General features: G+C 43.4%; 1 protein-coding gene across 1 annotated transcript in view; it reads left to right on the top strand.

Annotated features, from left to right (window-relative positions):
• Positions 1-21550, top strand: part of LOC135374083 (uncharacterized) — a 165648-nt gene that overhangs the window by 122135 nt on the left and 21963 nt on the right. Inside the window, exons 15-18 of the mRNA XM_064607080.1 lie at positions 526-659; positions 9726-9819; positions 13264-13388; positions 18237-18372. Coding sequence (XP_064463150.1) covers positions 526-659; positions 9726-9819; positions 13264-13388; positions 18237-18372 — 489 coding nt within the window. The remainder of the gene's footprint in view (positions 1-525; positions 660-9725; positions 9820-13263; positions 13389-18236; positions 18373-21550) is intronic.

Below are 21550 nucleotides of genomic sequence, written 5' to 3'. Positions count from 1 at the left end.
TGATCTCGTTCAATCAATTTGGAAGGAGTTTCTCATTGATACCCATTAGAACAATTCTTCCAACTGACTTTTCATTCCTTGTATTGGCGAAGTCTGTGATACATGAAATGCTGGATCTCATTAAATCAATTGCAAATCAGCCTTTCTCATTGGCACCAATTAAACCAATTCATTCATTCGGTTCCTTATTCCGTGGTAGCGGTCTTCGCAACACAACGCGGTGGAACCCGGTTTCGCGAAGGCAGCTTCACTGCAAACGTCCAATTCAGTCAATGATAGATAGTCGTCCTGTACACGTTGAACGAATTGGAAGTTTGATTTCTCATTGAATCTAAATAAAATTGCAGAAAGAATTGAATGTGATCACGTCTTGTATTCTCTGCAGGGTTGTGCTTCAATGTCACGTGTTGTCTGTCTTACAATCCGGAGCTGGGTTGTAATTAGTGTGAATAGTAATAGTAGAATTTATTAGCCACGAGAAGGTCCGGGGTCATGTAACAGATATATGTCTGCTATCTTTTGCAGTATGTTGGACTACAAGAAGAATTGTGTTCCAGACCAATTAAAACCAAAAGGCTGTGGAGAACAACTTCTTCAAAATTATGTTGTCAAGGTGCAGAGTGAAATGAGATACCAATGTGCAGGATCGAGCTCGATGTGTGAGTATAAGCATAGGAAGAGCGCTGGCGCATAATGCATCCTACATGTGTTTGGGGAACAGTAGCTATTATGACGTCGGTGGCAAAGGTCACCATATCTCAGGGGGAGTGTGTTCTAACTAGTTATAGCCTGTGCTGTCTTCCGTGGTCGTTTGAAGGATTGATGCATTTTCTAATACATTTTAATATTTCGTTAATTAGTGATGTTGATCACAACAAAGGTGGTAGTGTGACCAGCATTATCGCACAATTATTTTCATATTCAAGGTGATCCTTAGAGCAGGGAATTGAGGGCGTAGCATGAAATTTGTGACTGAGATTACTCCTTCGACACGCCACGCTTATCGGCAGGGCCTCATCAGCGGTGCAGCTTGTGTTTGAAGAAGCGACACAAGAAGGCCAAACAGAAGATGACGCTTCCCTGCTGGGTCAGATCATGCTGCACAAACTGAATGCGTCAGTATAAAACCCAATAAGGCACATGAGAGAAAACGCAGAAAAGCAACGGCTCCACACTTATGATAGTTGCAACCTAATGGTGTATTTTCCATAACTTTCTGCATAGTAGTTTTTTTGTTTCCTCTTAACAGTAGAATTGTTCGATATGTACAAGGTGCTTTTTATTCGGTACATATTTTATTAAAAAGCGGTGAGAGCAGCAGTGATGTCATCTTCACAGGCGACTTATGCGATCAGGCGGATACTCGTAGGGCAGTGTGTGCAAGTACTGGACGAAAAATGTGTTACATTCATTAATCAACGAAGTCATTGCATGTTTTCTGGGAAACGTCCATTACTGAAATCTATCGTCCTGATGAAACAGCCGAGAATCGAAGGAACCTTGATATATGAATTGACAAACGTTTGCTCTGCAAGAGAACCAAAAGAAGGACCGCGCACGTACCTCCGTACTCACTACGCCAGTGCCGTTCTTGTCGGCGGCGATTGGTCAGCTTTGGGTATGGTGGCCATGTGGCGTCAGGCAGTGAGGTACTGGGGTTCGAATCCCGGTGTCAGTTGTGCCGTCCCGGTTTTTCGTGGGTTGTCCCTCAGACCCTGTGATATATATGTCGGCAGAGTTCCCTTCGAAGTCGGCCCAGGACCCACTTTCCCCAATAGCGGTAGTCGTGACGTTGCCCACCCCCGTGAGCTTGTGCGTCACACGCAGAAAAAGAAAAGAAAAAGACAAAAACGAGGCTGGGACCAAACAGGACACATCTGAACAATGCCTGTTCTTCGTGTGCGTCCATTTTGCTGTTATTCTTTTCTATTTTTTTCTCGTCTTATTCGTTAGTGGACAGGATACGCATGGGACACTAGTGGCATACCACGCGTTTGTCCATTTGGCAACCCATAACTGCGAGTAATGCAGTCGATGTTGGGAAATGGAAGCGCAACCAAATGTCGCCATCTTGGCTCATCATGATTCCAAAATGCAGATATTATATTTTATCGCGGATTCATTCACACTTAGAAACATAGCGTTCAAACTTATCCGCTAAATAGACTCTTTTCATCGTGCTTGCTACCAAAACCAGCCCAATCTTGTACAGCTTGTTTTCTGTTCTGTCCATTTATCTTTCACTGTTGCCAACGTCAGAGCCTCAATTCGCTTAACAGAATTTTTCTAAACACTAACAAACACAATAACGGTAGTAGTGAAGATAGCGACATCGGCCAACATGTGCGTATTAAACACGCACTTGGTCATTTAAACAGGTTTCCTAACAAAAAACGTTCCGACACAAAATGAAATCCTAACAGGTAACAAGCATATTGAGCCGTCCCTCTTGTTGCAGTAGAGCAGTCATATAAGATAGGATTAAAACAATGAATTATTACAAGAATTACGGAGGAAATTACAAGAAAATTACAAGAGTTATTCACTGAGACTAGTACAAATACTTGTCATGTACTTTCTTTACTTCTTTCTTTTCGTTTTCGTGTCTGACTGACATCTCCAGTTGCTCTAGCTCCGTGGAAAAGACGAACGCTTTTACACGCCGAAACTGGAATCTGACCGAGGTTCGGATCGCGGTGCCGGCTGTGCGTTCTCGTTGGGCGCTTTCCTTCGACGCTTTAAGTCAAGGATTGGCACATTTCCGTGTGCGGTCAGCCATGGACGCTGCCCTAGAACATGGCTTTCAGCACCGCAACAGACAGATCGCTTGGCAATACTACGCTACCGATCAACCAGGAAACTCCTGCATTTATCTTCTCGCGGATGTGTGCGTTGATATGACAGGACACACCTTTTGGATCAATAGCACGCTGGCTTTAGTACAGTACTTGACGTAATTTCCAGAGAAGTGAAGTAACAACATCAGTGGTTAACCCTAAATTTTGTGCATGGGTGTGTATTGGGCTCTGGAGGGGGTGCGATGTCACTGCTCCCATGTATTTTTATGCTCTTTGAAGAGATATTGGGTAACATCACCAAGTTTGAGCAAGGGGGGTGGCTTCGAGACTTTGTGGGTTGTTAGGGTGTTGTGGGTATCTGTGCGAATCTGTGTTTACGCCCTCTAAGCTATAAACGCAAAGCCATTTGGAGCTCCCCTCTTTCAAAAGCTGGCACATCTCAGTAAACGATATCTGCGAGGAACAGAACAATTTCCGTAAATGAAAATTACTGTTTAACCAGAGTTAACTTCTGGACCTTCACACTTGACTCACAACAAAACACTTCTTTCTATTAGCTCCGCTAGTCGCGGAAATAAAAATCTATTTCATAGCAAGCACATAATTTCGTGAAGGACTCGTGTATTTTCTAGCACGGCTTCCCGGAACCCGATACAGTTCCCTTAAGGCTCTGGTTATAGAAAATGACACACCGTTCTAAAATGATGACACGTTATTCTGAAATCCCTCGACTGAGAGCATACAGACACCATCTTTAGGAACACTTGCCTCCCTCACTAGCACGTGTACCTTCCGCCAGCGCCATGCGATCTCCGAAAAGGCAGTCGAGTCCAAGGCTGAAATGGGGATGTTACTTCTCGCGTGTATCTTTTTGGTAGAGTTCATCCAATGTACTAAAACTGACCATTTAGCAGATCAGAAGGGCTTTGTGATACCCATTCCGAAACTATGATGAGCAAAGCGCCTTATTCCTGTGTAGTGGCGGGTATCACGTTGTTGTTCTTGACCACGACAGCTTCCAGCTTGCTTTCACATAGAGCGCGTCCAATGTCCGAAGGTCCGTGGTGTGTTTGGAATCTGCGTTTGGAAGCGTTGGAATTTGTGCGATTTTTTTAATTATCCTAACCTAACGTAAGCTAGGCTCCCACCAGAGATCACGAAAATCAATACACATCTATGCGGAACGCACTGTTATCAATTTCTCGTGCAGTAGTAGCATACACTGTGTTGCACGCAGTACACCTGGACGAATAACACACCTGCCAAAGATGACATCAGCGCTGCTCTCACAGCTTTCTTATGAAATACCTGTGTCGAATAAAAGGGAAAACTTGTATATATTTACATCAACAGTTTCTCAACACAATTGTGTTTTCTTATTTGTTGCGTTACAGTTTTAACAGCCCAGAAATCTAGTCTGGAGACCCCTAAATAAATGTCGATTGTAGTACAAAAAATATTATCGTACAGTGTAAACCTTGAACCCCTCACAACCCCCTGTTCAGAGGGTTCAATTTTCAGAGGGTAAAAATTTACGTTAGTTTATGCTATTGACATCTGTATTTATCATATAACTCTGTTTAACTGCGGTTGTGTCTCTCTATAAAAATCATGTGGTAGAAGACGTCCTATACGTCAAAATTCATAAAATACTGAAACTATACACATCACATACACAGAAGTCCGTACTATACCCTCAGCTAGAATAGGAGCCTTTCCATCTATGATCTGTGCCTTACCCATGGTATAAAAGGGGCATAGTCTGTGTAATAAGATATACATGTTACTTTACCCCTTGTCAGCAGGGTATTAGTGTTCGCCGATTCTTGCTGAGTGGCGCCACTGCGGACCCTATCCCCTTAGTCCCAAGGTCTTATCCGTACTCTGCCGAGAGGGCGTGAGGCGAAGGGTAGAGGCCTTGAACGGTGGCGGTGTTTTTTTTTTTTTTTGTTTTTTTTTTGATGGGGTGATGGGGGTTTTGGTTGGTCAGTCTGTTTCTTTCAATAGGACCATCACGCGATGGCCTGTATGTCTGGCAGAGCTTGGCATTTTGGGTCTTGAAACTCATGATCACAATCTTCTGACACGGCGTGAGTTCAGGCCCAGCTAAGAAATCACATGAAGGTCGTCATCACGTATTGGTGAGCTCGATCATGGCACATATTAGCGCACTCACCAGATAACGTCGCACCTGTAAACAGAGCAGGCGTGATGTTATCTGCTTAGTGCACTAATATGCGGCGTCTGGCACGGCATGTCGACCTTCAAGTGAGTTTGGTATTGCGGCGCTAACGGTTAGATTAAAATACTATGTCACTGTGGTTCGTTCACGAAGCATACTAGAGGGCACCAGAAGCATTCTGGTGTCACAGCTGGCCACTCTGATGTGGACATCAAACAGCATGCCAGTAAGTGTGCACACAGGAGAACCGCACATCACCAGAATCGCCTGGTGTCGCACCAGACAGTTTTGATGTGCACATTACAAACACCATAAAGAGTCTAGGAACACCACAAATACCAGAATAATACCTTCATAACTCTGCCAGCTTCTCACATGTGGGACTACGAGGTGTGAGAGACCAACCGGAAGACTCATTAGGTAAACCTGAAATGGGTAAAACTTCTTATGCTTTGATCAGACACAATAAATGTGCCGGAACCAGCTGTCCCGACAACTGGAATACCTGATACTGTACAGTGGTCACACACCTCTGGAAGGATGTCGTCGTTCTTTCTCCAGAATGCAGAAATTAAGAAACATAGTTCAGGGGCATATTGATCAAATGTGCATCAGGGGGTGTGCAGCGACCACATCTTCGAAACCAAAGAACTAATCAGTAGAAACATCCCTGCCTCCCGGCATCGTTTGTGTGGTAACAGCTGTTCCGGAAATCATCGATATCTCTGTTGAGGAAATTTTGGAGAACCTAAAAGATAAAATATGCAAAAGTAATGACTGTCACCAATAGAGACCCCGTTCTCAATTGCAATAGCCACACTTTTCCAGATAAAGTGAAGGTAGACTATATCTGTACCGAGCTACGCCCTTACGTGCCAAACTCCCTCGGGTGTTCCAATTCCTATAGCTTCGCTCATCCGATGCTTGTAGGGATCTGCATGCTGTGTATATGCACGAAGCAGGGCCATGATTTCAAAGAGTGTGGACCCGAGCAGCACGCCAATATTACTCCAATATTGGACCGATATGGGCTGCCAAGATTTTCAATATGGGGAGTGCAACCAGACCCCATATTGTACCAATATGGGCTGCCCATATTGGGCAGCCCATTTTGCGCCAATATTGGAAATACTTATGTGGCAACGCCAAAGGGGAGTCCGTGTAATAATAAAGCATTATCCGTTTTAATATTGAGCACTGATATTTCTTCTCTCTCCTTTTTGCTTTTTCATTTCTGCAGATCTCATTGAACCACGTTGCATACAATTATAAAAACAACACAGCATCGCCCCAGAAAGCTTGCGCACATTACATTTAGAAAAAAGTAAACCTCTCGTCCTAAAAATGAAGAGCAGGATGGACTAGTGCTAGGCAGGCAGTCTCACTGAACTGCCAATAATGCCAAACATCCCTCAGGAGCTTTCATTGGAATCGCGATAGTCCATGAGCCAAGAATTTCCAACCAGCTCCGAGAGTACGAAGGAGCGAAACACTTTCGTGACGGTGACGGTGACGGTCATACGCCTCAGCAACTCACACAGCGTGCAGTAACGTGAAAGCACCTAACTTTACAGAAGATCCATCCCTTTCTATCAAACATTGTGTTTTTTACTTGACCTAGCCACAATTCCATTATCAAAAGAGCCTGTGACATTTTAGCCCGTATGAAACGTCCGATCCGACTGTCGCACATTAGTTGTATGACGCGTGATTTAGCTGAAACGGCCACGCTTACTCTCAGTCGGTTCGACCAATTGGCATTGGCATGCGAAGCAAGATGTCGCCTGCTTCCAGAAAATGGAAAGTTGAGTTGTCAAGTTCTAGTGAATGGTACAATGGGATTGCCCCGTATGTTGATTATTTTCAAGAATGTCTATGATCTGCGGGAAGTTGTTGGATGTAACGACGTATTGAATTGGGCATTTCATACACTTCAACGTCCAATCTTGTCGTGCTGCTTGGGCGTTCGTGCAACGCGGGAAGGTACCATTTTTTGCATTTTCCGCCAATACGTGGTTTACACGGGCAATATGGGGCCAATATTGCCAGGATTTTCCCAATAGTGGCTCAAACTGGGCAATATGGGCCCCATATTGCCCAGTTTGAGCTCATATGCGGAAAACCTTGACGAAACGGGTCCCATATTGGACCCGTATAGCCGATGACCAACCAATATGAGCCCAATATTGTGTGCTGCTTGGGGAGGGCCAGATAACTGCGTCAACTGCGAAGGTGATCACTCTTGTCTTGTCCAAAGTCTTGTCCAAAGTCTTGTCCAAAACGGAAGTTCGAGAAAGAGGTGACGCACGTCTAGACTAAGCGATCCAGAAACGAAGAAAAGCTGTCTTCGTCCCAGCTCCAGAAATCCTTTGCAGCCCTACTTCCTAGAAACCCAGAATTCTCTTGCTCAACACAGACAAACAGGATAATGCAAAGCACAAAATACTCACCTCTTCCTCAAACGCCAGCTTCTGCTGCAGAAGTGCCTGCTGTCGCACAAGCCTCTTCGGTGGTGTCATTCTCACAGGCACCACCTCCTGACGTTACCTCGATGGAGTGTGATGGCAGGCGAGCTCGTAAAGCTGAATCACAAGCACGAGCGCCTAGTCAAAGGACAGCCCATGGGTAATCTATCGGCGAGTGGCTCGTTCTCTGATATACCGCCTGGAAACTCGAAACTGCTCAAAAAACAGAAAGCTTCAGAAGCAGCAAATAACAACCCCGAAAAAGAAATATTCTCTGAACAGCACACTCTTCTCATTAACGCAGACCCGGATTGCACGCTTCATCTCTTTTTTCTGCACTATGTCTATCCTCGTCGATATAATGATCGGCGTAATAATAAACCAACCTTGTCAAAATAGTGGAATTGTCGAGGGCTCTTCGCCAATCTTTATGACTTAAATGATATTTCAGACAGGTATGGCACATTCCTCTTCTCTGTTACAAGAAACTTACCTGAATCCTCAACAAACACACTCACTCTGGTGTTATAACCTGTTCCAAAAAGATCGTGCAGATGCAACATATTCACCTGGTGGTGTTACAATCCTTAAATCTTAAACAATTGCTGTAATACATCTACTGAAGCCACCTCTTGAGGCAGTTGCAATTAAAATTTGCCTTGATAGGGTACTGTGAAGAGTGCTAATCAATTCGTCTGTTGTGTTGACTTCACGCTGTGCAACCCATCAAGTGTACGGGGGCATTGCCACTATAAATATAAGGGTCCACTTCAGTGTAATGGTCCAGTAATAATAAGAAGAATCCAGTACATGAACACATCAGAATCTTCGGGGTTGCGATTACTTTCTGTGGTTTTAAAGTTGTATCAGGTAACAGATAATTTAACGACGCGCACTCTACATTGGGACTGTAACCCCTTTCAAACGAAAGCTGTTAGTCTGCCATCGTCCAATGATTATATGAGTGTTAATGAGGCGAATGACACGACACGAGGGAACAGAACCGATCTCGGAAATCTCTTCCGCAGGCATGCAACTGCTCAAAACCTGTTTTCCTTTAAAAATCGTGTGCAAAAGCCAGGTGGACGCGTCACTAAGCTAACAAGGCATATTGGGAAAATTTTGTTTCGATGAATTCTAATTCACCTTCGAGAAAAGAGTAGTACAGGGTACAAACCATTCAGGGAGAACATCATACTTTTTCGATACCCCTCTTGCAACTCAATGGGACTCCTTGGGAGCAGGTCAAGGTTCTGGGTGAGCACGTGTGTAGTTACATTGTAGTAGTTATGTCGGGAATTCTCGAAAAATCGGAAATTCTCCAGAGAAACAATCTATTCAGCTCAGGCGATGAGCGTCTTTCTCGTAATATGCCGTTTAATATGTCAAAATACAGAAACCATGACAGCTTCAAAGCAAGGAGCATGCAGCTTTAAGTCAGAGATTCAAAGAACGTGCAGCACGCGTCAAGAACACAAGGAGGAGTAACATGTGCAATGGTAATTGAGATGTGTCTGCGATCACATCCCATACCGGGCAATGTCAATCTTCAGTGCTGAAATTTATGTGGCGATTATGGAAATCAAGTATTGCCGTTTATTGTTATTAGTATTATTCACTTATAATTATTATCTGTATTTATTATTGATTATTATTGCAACACCTCATTAACTGCACGGTTATTTATACAACATTGGCTCCCTGTGTCTGCCTCCAAGAACATGCAATCTACGGACCAAGAAAAGCTTTCTGGTGCTGAGAGCCGAACGTGTGGCCAGTAAAATAGTCAGATGTTGAGTTGAGGTTTTGCTCGGTACCGAGTCATGTGAGTATATCTGGAAATGGAAAAACTCATTGACGATGCTGCTCCTGCTGCTCACAAATATGAACCGTACATTTCCCATAGCTCTTTTCACTTAGACTGTGGAATTATTTACCTTCATCCATCACCTCTGTTGTAAATCATGCACCATTCAGCACTGTTCTCCGTTCTTCATTTCGATTGTAGTGCTACCAATCCACGTCACTTTTATTCTGCTGCGTTCCCGTGTTGTTGCTTTGCTGTACTGTTCCCTGTGATTCACTTTGTCTGATTTGTCCATTTAAAGCCGCAAGGATCTTGGAACCCCATGATAAAGAAAAAAAATAGTTATTTCTGATTAGATTACTTCCCAGGACTGCCCATTGGTATTCTTCGGTCACCGTACCATTCCACATGGAATCCGTAGTTTCCGCGCGGCGAAAACATCGATGAAACGAAATCATATCTGTCGTTTTCAGGTGCCATCTGTCCTACAGGATTACTAGACAGTGCAAAGAATACGTGCAACAGCAATTATCAGAAGTTGCAAGACGCATCCAAACTGCATTGTTGGTAAGCTCTTTTCCATGTGCGTTTCAAACGGCCATAAAGTGAGCGGCCATTTTAAAGACGATTTTTTTTCAAACGGCCATTTTATCAGAAAAAAGTGGGACGGGATTATCGGCATCCTAGGATTCGTGATCCCGAGCCGTTTTTACAATCCCGTGGTATCAGGATTTTGCAATGTGGATCCCGGGATGCCGAACCGGGTAGGATTTTTTCTTTCAACTGCCCTCGGAATGTCCTACAGGGTTGCATCCACTTGCACATCCATGCTATATATCACAAATTCTGATACAATAGGCGCTTCCCGTCATCCCCGCGGAACATTCTAGTGGAGGAGAACTCAAGAAAAATAGAAAAATGGAAATAGAAAATACTCGCATGGGGGCAAAAGTTTCGCCGTGCATTATGTTGAGCATTCAAACCATGAATATTGACTGGTCGTTGGAACGCATCTCCGTGTCGTCTGGTACGAATTATCTTTCGGCTGCGTCCCATGATATTTACCGCAGGTTAGCACGGCACGAGAAGACTAACGAAGGCTTTGTATGTATTTGTCCCCTCCATGTTGTTCCAGCTTCAGAACATCAGTTCTCCCGTGTCCATATTCACGAGAAGACTACGGACGGACGGACGGAACAGGACGGCGACGTATATCACTTGTATTTACGGGATAGCTAAAATCGGTGACGTTTTTTGCATCCTCTCCTGGAGGAGTGAACGTCGCTTATGTGAATACATGGAACGTTGTGTTTTGCTCTTCTCCCCCTTAATTCATCCACAGTTACTATTCTGTTCTGTCTAGTGCAGCCAAGTTTGTGTGGTTTGGTGAAAAAGCTGTCTTCATTTTGCTTTGTATTGTCAAATAATAATAATAATAATAATAGTAATTTTTATTATGTTTATGATGACGAGTAGCAGCAAGAAGGCAGGGACATGGTAGAAGACAGAACAACTGGAGCCACACATTTTTATTATGTGCCCATAACAGCCTCGAGGGCCTCGGTATTGGCGCACACTCACAAAGTTCTACATAATGCCGAAAACGATAGGTACCCAAGAAATAGAGAATATACTCACAGGTTGCGCAATATACACGTAGGCCACAGAATATATATACAATAGCGTTGGTGGATAGACTGCTTATATCTAAAATAACTGGAACAACAGGAACGTCTTACATATTCATATTATACAAAATGTAATATTTTACATTACGCATACGTGAAATTACAGGACTAAAGGACGGCAAAAAGCTGAGTAAAAGATCGAAGGAATTATATCCAATACTGATCAGAAGAACTGCAGGATGTCAGGAAAAGAAAAATGGGCATAAGCAAAATGAGTGAACTTCACAAATGGAAAACTTTAGATACAACCTCTTTGGAGTAGAACGGGAAGTGTTACAGAAAAAAACAATCACATGACAGCGAGGTCACGAGGGTCTTGCCTCGCGAGATAGTGTCCCCTTTAAATACACCAGGGCAAAAAAATGTAGGATGCTTCCGTAGGGACACACCTGGAATACCGAAAGGCAGAGATCATAGCAACTATGGACGGTCAATTCCGAGATTGAAGGCACTTGTATAAAAAAGTGGCATCGGTATGTCGCGCTGAGTTGAAAAGGGAATGAGACCAACGTGTCTGAGTAGATATTCATAATTGTACGTCTGGAATCTCGGGGTGTAACCGAAATATAGGTAGTGTGAAATGTGGAGCGCTTTCTTTTGGTCAGCTTCTAGGCGCTGAGGGTTACTTAGACAGTTCCATATTAAGGATGCGTATGCGATGCGAGGCTCAACATAGACCTTATATGGGCATACAAAAACATCAGGATTTGGGAATATCTTTGTATGTCCCAGAGTCCTAGAGTGCGCAATGCGGAGCATTTCGAATCGAACGTGACACCGAGGTCACGGACCAAGTTAGCGCAAAGATGACATTTGTGCTGGAACGGTGTTTATAACAGGTTATGTTGGTTTTACGAGAGAAAGACACCTGTGTTGATTAGAAGTTTGCTCGTGCGACACCACTGGATAACACGGTCGATGTCCCTTTGTTGCAAGGCGCAATCCAATGGGGGTGAGACTACTTTCAACAATTTCACATCCTCAACATACCGTAGCAAGTTAAAATGTTGGATACACATAACGAGATCGTTGACAAAAACGCTGAAGAGTGGCCCGAGGTTGGAGTCCTGGGGAACTCCTGATGTTGGGAGATATGGTTGCGAACAGATGCCGTTAACTGTTACAGAAGAGAAACGGTCTATATACACAAGAATGGAAACAGCTCTGTGAGAACGGGAATTCAGTAGAAGCGGGTGAGCTACTGGTCGGCGTAAGGTATACTATTATTGGACTAGTGAATTCTGAGGATATCTGGACACGCGGTGGCGTCTGGCACAGAGGAGTAGTAGCTGACTTAGCTTGTGTGCTGACGTACTCTGTGATCGTATGCCAATTTGCAGGGAGGCCAGGCTTAATAATTCCGCAGGCTAATCTGACTACCAACCACAGCTTTAAGTAAGTCAACCATTACGTCCCTGTGCTGCCAGAGCGACACCGCGAGTTGTTGTCCTCAGCATTCACTAACCCAAGAATAGTAGTACACCTTGCGCCTATATCACAAGCACAACAGACCCCGGTATCATAGTTGTTGTGCTTGCTCCTCCTCTATCTCGACACCAAACAGATTAGTGGCAGCTCTCACCCCTCACGTGTCACACTAGCTAGGTTTACATGAGCTCGACCGGAGTTCCATTTGCTCGTGTAAACGCTGTTCGGTCGAGTTGACTCCGCGCCGGGTCGAGTCGCGTCAACGCGACAGCAGGGGCGCGTTGACTCGCTCCACGCGACCAGCGAAGTGCATGTAAACGACGACTGGTCCAGCTCGGAACGAATGATCTGCGGGATCGAGTACATCGTGTCGCTGCGTGTCGCTGCGTCCGAGACAGCAATCGCTCAACGTAGGCCCGCGCAGACGGGTACAGAAACAGAAGCGAAGAGACGCTGCGCTGGCACGGCTCGACTCGACTGGACGCGGAGCGTCGCTGCGATCGGCTCTCGCTGAAGAGAGTTTATGTAAACCGCGTCGAATGAGTTCAACCCGACTCGACTGTCAACTGGACCTGCTCTGCCGAGTTAATGTAAACACGGCCGCTGATACAGGTCTGGTGAACAAAGCAGCGAGGGGTCTGTCCATGTTGTCAGAAGGTAAATTATTCCTAATAATAGTCAAGTTCCTAGCACCATGCAAATTGGCTGTTTCCAAATTATCTGGATTTACGTTTGAGGTAGCTTGCCGCTTCGAATGCTGGGAAAAACCGTTCCATCTCTCCTGTGCAGTTGACTGCGCTGCTTATTCTGCGTGACTCAATCAAGGGATGTCATGAGATGGCGTCAGAATATCCCAGTAATTTCGGAGATTACTTATAGGTCTTATCTCTTCTAGTGTTATGGAATACAGCAAGACTTGTGTTCCGGAAATACTCGAAAGACAAAGATGCGATGAGACGTTTCTTCTTGAGCGGTTCTTCAAGGACATCAACGCTGACTGTGGAACATCGAAGCCAGTCTGTGAGTATCAAATAACAAAAAGAATGCCGCGGGCATAACACATGTTGCACGGCATGTTTCAACAGTCGTGTTTCTAACTCCAGCGATGAAGTTGCCACATCCTACAACCGCAGTTGCGTCTGCTGGCTTCCATTATCGTTCCAATATTAATCGAAAAATTTGAAATCAACATTTATGTCTTTTATTCTGCAATAGAGTTAAATTCTGCTTCTATTCTGCAAAAGAGCTAAATGTGGCCACGAGGCTGATAATGCTTATCAGCCTCGTGGCCAGATTTAGCTCTTCCGTCCCGAAGAAGGCGGAGCTTCCGCCGTAACGTAGACATCCTCCCTAACTTTTATAATGTTTAAGTTTTAATAAACCCCTTTTTTGTTACTTCCCCTACTTTCGTCTTCTCTCTCCCATTTCTTTCAACTATATGTATATATATATATAAAGAGGGGGAAAAGCCATTAAAGAAACAAGTAAATGACGCTAGACGTGTTTGAAATTCAAACTTACAGAGTTCTGTAAGTTTGAATTTCAAACACGTCTAGCGTCATTTACTTGTTTCTTTAATGGCTTTTCCCTTCTTTATAACTCACTGGCTTGCACTGTGGCATTGAGGAGTGCTCAGTCACCCTCCCAGGTGTATATCGCACGCTGAGCGACCCTTGGTTTGCCAATTCCGAACGATGCGCAGCTACCCAGGGCTGACGAGCTGCAAACATGGGGAAACACGTGTCCTCTGGGTGCTGTCGCATCGTTCCATGAGTATATATATATATATATATATATATATATATATATATGTTAGTGCCGACCCAAGATCGTGTCACTTCCCTACGCCAGGCTGACGAGTCCCATGTAGGACGAAACACCTGTACTTGGCTGAGAGTGCACGATCAAATAGTAAACATATGCTCAACTTGCAGCTACAGAGCTTCGGCTATTTTCACGTTGTATATGTACGTGCTGGCTTGCACTGCGACCTCCACAGGTGGCGCCGTCACCGTGGAACATTGATGTCTCGCCGAGACGCACTGTTAGCGCCGACTCAAGAACGTGTCACTTCCCTACGCCAGGCTGACGAGTCCCAAGTAGGACGAAACAGCTGTACTTAGCTGGGAGTGCACGATCAAATAGTAAACATATGCTCAACGTGCAGCTACAGAGCTTCGGCTATTTTCACGTTGTATATATATATATATATATATATATAAGTAAAATAATAAGATGTGGACGACAGATTACAGGAAAGTTAACAAAAACTAATTTATGTAATGGGTAACTTAAAACGTAGGTTATAAAAGAATGGTCGACGTTTCGACAGTGGCACTGTCTTCGTCAGGACGAAAGAGGTACAAGGGTGCATATGCTTAAATAGGCTCGGTAAGTGACATCACAATCGGTGCAAATGTGCCACGTGGTAGTTGCCGTGAGTCTGGAACATTCCGCAAGTTCAAGTCGTTTGGTGATGTCATTCTTCTTAGTGAGCCAGCTCAGGGTGAGCGGTACTGAGGGCGTAGCTGAAAAGAGGAAAAAAAGGAAAGTATATCCCATCTAGGCGACCAGATTCATTACTGTTGAAAGTACACCGGGATCTTCGTTAAAGATTGATTGGAATTTGTAAATGAGGTAAGACTGGTGTTGTTCCCTGCCTTTACGGAGCTAAAGTTTGATTGAAGAATAAAAAGGAACTCGAATTCGAATTAGAAAGAATTAAAAAAAAGAATTTACAAATTCCAATCAATCATTAACGAAGATCCCGGTGTACTTTCAACAGTAAGGAATCTGGTCGCACAGAAAATAAATTCGAGACGGCTAACTGTACCAAATAAAAGTAACGCAAATACTTTTGTTATGCTGTTATCCCGCTACTTACCTCGGCGTTCATGCGTGTCTGTCGACGGTCGATTACTTATATTCCTCAATAACACGGCGTGCGACATGAAATACTCAAGTTGCACTCAACATGCCGTTTACGAGACAGCATTTGTTCAACAACCCGATGGTTTTATTATCTACAGAACTTGTTTACAATAAGGCTGTGGAGCGGCACAGGTATAAGCATGGTTTTTGCACCGGGGTCATGCGGTCAGGCGTACGTCCTGTGGGAAAACGCGTACATCTACTGCACGACTAATTACCTAAAATACGTCAGTTCACTTATTGACTGCTTTCGGAGAAGTAAAAGATAGCAGATTTTCAGCCAGCCGTTATTTAAATCCTAGCTCCTTTTCTGCGATCCGAAGACAAGCACGTACGAGAGATAATCCGAATCGGCATGACCTTCGGTGTCGGCAGCTTATATGGGCCACAAATAGGGCCGATCTATCTGAACAGCAGATCAGCCCTCAACCCAATCAGCTTCATCGCCCGAAACCACGTGGCCCTTTGACGTGGAATGGGCGTCGCTCTTTTTTCACACAAGAGTTTTGGGGATTCAGGTACTCCTCATATGCATAGCAAATAATAATAATTGGGTGTTTACGTCGCGAGACAACTGTCGGTCGGTCTGTGGATTGCTTTTGCCCACCTGAGGGTTCTTTAACGTGCCATGAAAGCTCACGACACGGCACCCGGTATTTAACGTCCCTCGCGGAAGACGGCATGTCTAAGCAACTTGTACCCTGCCACCAAGTTGCTGGCCTCCTCAGTCGGGTTCGAAGCCGCGATCTCGGGATCAGAAGGCGAACACGCTACCGACTGAATATGCATAGCAAACTTTAGCGATTTGTGTTTCAAAGTAAGTGTTCGTTTGAGGATACGTAGTACAACACGCGTTTTACCCCCAAAATATAATAAGTTGAATTTCAGGTAATTAGCCATCCTGTAGTTTCTGAGAGGATGTCCACGGGCTCGTATAACATGCCTGCAAGATCGCGTCTCTGTTATTCTCAGTTTAGCTTCTTTTTTTAACCAAAATCTGTAAACAATAAAAGCACCCTGTACATAATAAGGGTTCATACAGTAGCTTTCCAGAGATCATTTTATTGGTGTCTCGATTTCTCTCTCTTTCTTTTTCTTCTGTGTTTCATCACGACACAGTGCGGAGAAATATAAAAACAGGAGATAGAGGAAGCCACATAGAGTGAATAGAAGAGTGTAGAAGAACAGGCGAGGTAAAAGGACACGCGCTTCATCTCAACAAAGTAAATCCAAAAGAACCATTGAGTCTCAAGGATGATAACGACCATGATGTCAGTGCCAGAGGCTACACCTTTCACACACAGTGTTTCATTCGTAATAGATTTTTGTAACAAAAATCGTAAGGATAGAGCAGCGTAGATGCCTTTTTGCAGTTGAGCGATGCAGCCCAAGCAGCACAGCCCATTGGCAGACCCGCAGACCGATGACGGGCGAAGATCCTGACAAATCGGGCGCGTGCCGCCTGCAGGCAATGGTCCTACGCACGTTTGGCAATATTGGGAACACATAGGTCCGATCAGGATTCCCGATACCTGCTCCGGACTCTTTCGCCGACAGTGTCCCATTACCATGCCCTCCACGCATTCCGGTGTATTTGTTTTTACTTATACGAATTGATGAACGAAAAGCAGAAGCAATCTGAATAACGTTTTATAAAGACATGATGAATTATATATACGTAACAATTACACAACTGGATGAATATATTCCTGACAGAGATACACAAGTGCGCAACAGAGATTGAAAGTCTTTAGCATCAGAGCACTGGGGAAGGACAGGAGGCCTAAAGAGCAATGATATCACAAGAGGTGAAGTGACTGCTCAAAACGTACTGTAGCCAGTCCTCCTCAGGTACCCGAGGCTGTAGAATATGGACCACTGCGCCCATCTACAACGTTGGAAGCTCATTGGCCGAGACTGTGTGCGCTCTCCGATTGTGCTTTGTGTGAATAAAATGTTTCTTTTAGCCAAAAGTCGCTTCAGTTACTTTGAATACCGTATAACGGCGGGAGGCGTGAAATCCAGTAGAACTTCATGGTGGCCAGGACCGCCTGAAAGTTCAGCAAAACGTTGAAGCTCCTGATTGGCCCAATGGCTATGCATAATATCTACGCCGTCGCACTCTGATTGGTCGTGTGCCCAGTGTTGTGAGCCTGCTGTAACTTCGTGGGGCAATATGCTATCTCACCAATGATTGAAAATTATGTTTAAGAAAGACTATAATGCAGACAAATGACCAGCCGTACAAACCTCGTGGAATATTTTTGCAATCGGATCCAGATACCATACAGATACTTTAGATGCAATGAACATCCATATGCTGCAGGAATCACACTTGCAAAGACGTGAACACTAAACCGATTGTGTCTCAGTTCACAATTCACAAACTGGCTATTAAGTCGTATAAGTTCTTCATAAGCGCGTAGGGGAAACGTTGGGGGGGAGGGGGTGCTGGACCTGTCCTGAATCTCATTTAATCCGGGATGTCCTGTACAAGCCTTCCAATCTACTTTTTCATGTCAACAAGGAGTTCTCGAATTCTGCAAGATAACACATGTTAAAAAACTGCACGACGCGAGTGTAATGGGGCACTTACTCTGAGCTCTTCCTAATAAAACGGCGTCGCACCGGAACGATTTTACGGAAGAAGCATCAAGCCCTAAACACTGGCAACGACCACAAATGTACACGAATACACTTGTTCGCCATGACCTGTCTGTATTCTAGACAGGTCATCGCGAAAAGTCTGCAAGAGAACAGTAATCTTTCAAACTGTAGAAACTTAAAACGTAAGTCATATGAAAAATTGACTACCACGTAATCACTGTTGGATGCATCTTCTACTGGGTTTCTTGAAAGCAGGGAGATAGTCGTTCTGAAATTATTTGTACAAGTTAGTTGGGGCAACGTTACATGCATAATTGTCTCCCTTTTCAGGCGACGTTGCATCAAAGTGCCCGAACAAAACGTTATCACTTGCACAGACTGTCTGCGAAGAAAGCTTTATGAGGGAACACGGCCTCGTCCTTCCCCCCGAATATGTGAACAAAGAGGCGAACAAATGGTACTGCTGGTAAGGACTTTTTCACGTACAACTGGCGGTTCCACAGTCTTCTTGAGATACTTATCCGGACCAAGGCTGTCTTCACCCCACACCCTGTTAGAAGAAGTCTGCCACAGATACCGCCCACCTCGTGTTTCACTGGATGAGTGACTTAGAAACGCGTGACGAGACAGGAATCATGACTGATTTGTCCGGCCCTGCACTTGAGGCAGATAATTCAGGTGAAAGCCAAGCTGACGTGCTACAAAGGTGACATCGCTTGAGGGAGATCCGGAGAGTGAAAGTTCGAACCCTGCCACCACGCGCATTGGCGTTTTCCTGAATTGTCGTTTGACGTAGCTTGTCGCAGTAGTATTCAGTCATGTCCAGGCTACGGCCGGTGCACTCAGCAACCTGGACCCCTGGGCCCTGCCCCTCAGCCCTGCGCGTATTTTTCCCCACGCGGCGCGTGTGCGGAGGGTTTTCCGCGCGCTTATAACATGCAGAGGCATGCGAAGAAGGGTCATACACAAAAAGTACAAGTGAAAATATATTTATTAATGCCAATTGTAATGCCAATCAAGTTGAGATATATTTATTAAAGCCAATAGTGCTGGGAATTGTGCCGATTGTGATGCCGATCAGGTGACGGAGAAAAACCCAGCCGAGAAAACTTCACGACCTGTAACAGAAGAAACAAAAACACACGGCAGTACATGTGAATAATATACATAATTTATTAATTATATCCAGTCCTTAGATTCTGAAATTAAAATGCAGTAGCACATTTAATCAAAGAAAATGTTCTTAATACGATTACAATCAAAATTACAAGTTTTATTATAAAAAGTCCGAGATGTGGGCACCTGATAGATGTAATTTGCGAGCATAATATGGAAGCTTAGTTTAATATTCCAATATGACACACATTTAATTAATCAATTTCTATTGAAGTGAATAGCGCAGGCACAAGGCAATAATTCGAATCAACACATAGCATTAATACAGAACCAATAATCCAACATGTAGGGAAATAATAGCTACACCATATGAAAACGAGAAACGATCACCACATTTAATCAAAGAAGATATTCTTAATCAATGTGATTATAAACAAAATTATAAGCTGTGTTATAAAAAGTCTAATATTCCTATACCTGAGAACCATCAGTGCAATAGCGGGAAGTTCTGATGGTTGTATGTAATTAACTGTGAACACCAGAGACCCTGGAAGAATATGGGACATGAACACAAGAGGATATAAAATATATACCACTACACAGAAGATATTCGTAATCAATATGATCACAATCAAATTACAAGTTGTATTATAAATATTCCTACATGTGAGAACCATCATTGCAACAGACGCAAGGAAATAACGAGAAAAAACACAATCAACAGCTACAAATAATAGAAAGCCAAACCTGCACACCATCCAACACGTAGAGAAATAATAGCTAATCAATCTGTCAAGAGGAGAAATATTACAATATAGCACAGACCAATACTCTGAAGAACAGAGGAACACTCCAAGCGGCGACATGTAAACAACAGAGGAAAATAATCTATTATGAACCATCATGAAATCGACCAACATACAATTTTCATTCTAACAAACACTACGAACCTTGATGGAGGTATCCAAGACATATAAAATATGCAATGTTTACATCTCGGTTTTCACTCTTTTTCTTAAAGCCTGGAGACTTTATGTCTCTATCTAAATGACCAAGACGAAGCAACTCCCATGCTTTATCACCCAAAGGGATGGTGGCTAATTCCTTCGTCCAGCAAACAGGGCGTTCTAGAGGTCAGATAAGATAGTTCAAAGGCGATATATTTTATTGTGCCACGCAAATAGATGTCGATATTATTCGCGGGGATCACTATATTTTCGTATCCTTTCCTTGAAACGGAAATCTTCAATCAAAGTGGTGGAGAAGTCGACTAAGTTTGTACAGATGCGGTATTGTTATTGAACATCTAGAGAAAGTCCAAATTATTAAATGGTAGCAACAATACTCAATCAAAAAACGAGAAACAAATTTAATTACATCAAGTTTGGTAATATCTTGCAGCAGAAAGTTCTATATAGATCAACCACACAGAAATATCAAATGTGAAACACAACTCAGAAATATCAGGCATACCCAACTCAGACATTATTTTTACTTATCTCAATCGAGTGAATAATTGAAACAAATATGACACAATTAATACATCATGCATACATAATGTCCAACTCATAGAATATCAGTCGAACCTGAAACAAAACAATAATTAATTCAGACAAATCATTTCTAAGCTAGCAGCGTGAACACACCGTAGAATCTGTACAGAAACTTGCCATTTTCAATGAATAAACATGATCAATTAGTGGATTCAAGCGATAAAGTGTGATGAAACCCGACGACCCCCAACACCAACATCAAGTTAGGGAGGGACGGGCTCTACTATGGCCTTGTGCATAGAATCATTGAAAGCGCACATTTTTTTCTTACTCATCACATCTTTTTGTAAATCGCTTTTCCATAATTCTCATGGCATGTAGATATTAATAACATTCTAAAAAAAATAACCAATAAAATGAGCATAGATATGCTTTTCATTAAGTGTAGACACGCACTTGAAAACAGGAGAGACAATTGTTCTACATTGAAAAGATAGACAGATTTTGTAATCGCTACCATAAGTCATGGGAAGATGTGATAAAACACTGATTCGAAAAGGAAGAGCCGCGAAACGAAATATGATAATTTGATCTGACTGCTTTCTTGATGAACGCAATGCCCATTGCAATGATTACAATTACATCTGCTCTAGTGTATTTCAATTCTTCGTTAGCAAATCTCAAAATCTCCGCCATCAATCCCAGTGGCCCTTCCGACGTTGACGACGTATTGAAATGCAGCGATAATGAAATCGTTTCGCGGCTCTTCCTTTTCGAATCAGTGTTTTATCACATCTTCCCATGACTTACGGTAGCGATTACAAAATCTGTCTATCTTTTCAATGTAGAACAATTGTCTCTCCTGTTTTCAAGTGCGCGTCTACACTTAATTAAAAGCATATCTATGCTCAATTTTTTAGAATGTTATTAATATCTACATGCCATGAGAATTATGGAAATCGATTTACAAAAAGATGTGATGAGTAAGAAAAAATGCGCGCTTTCAATGATTCTATGCACAAGGCCATACTAGAG

Source organism: Ornithodoros turicata, unplaced genomic scaffold, assembly GCF_037126465.1.
Source record: "Ornithodoros turicata isolate Travis unplaced genomic scaffold, ASM3712646v1 Chromosome42, whole genome shotgun sequence".
NCBI lineage: Eukaryota > Metazoa > Arthropoda > Arachnida > Ixodida > Argasidae > Ornithodoros > Ornithodoros turicata.
The sequence above is the reverse complement of the archived record's forward strand: the minus strand, read 5'-3'. Positions and strand labels throughout refer to the sequence as shown.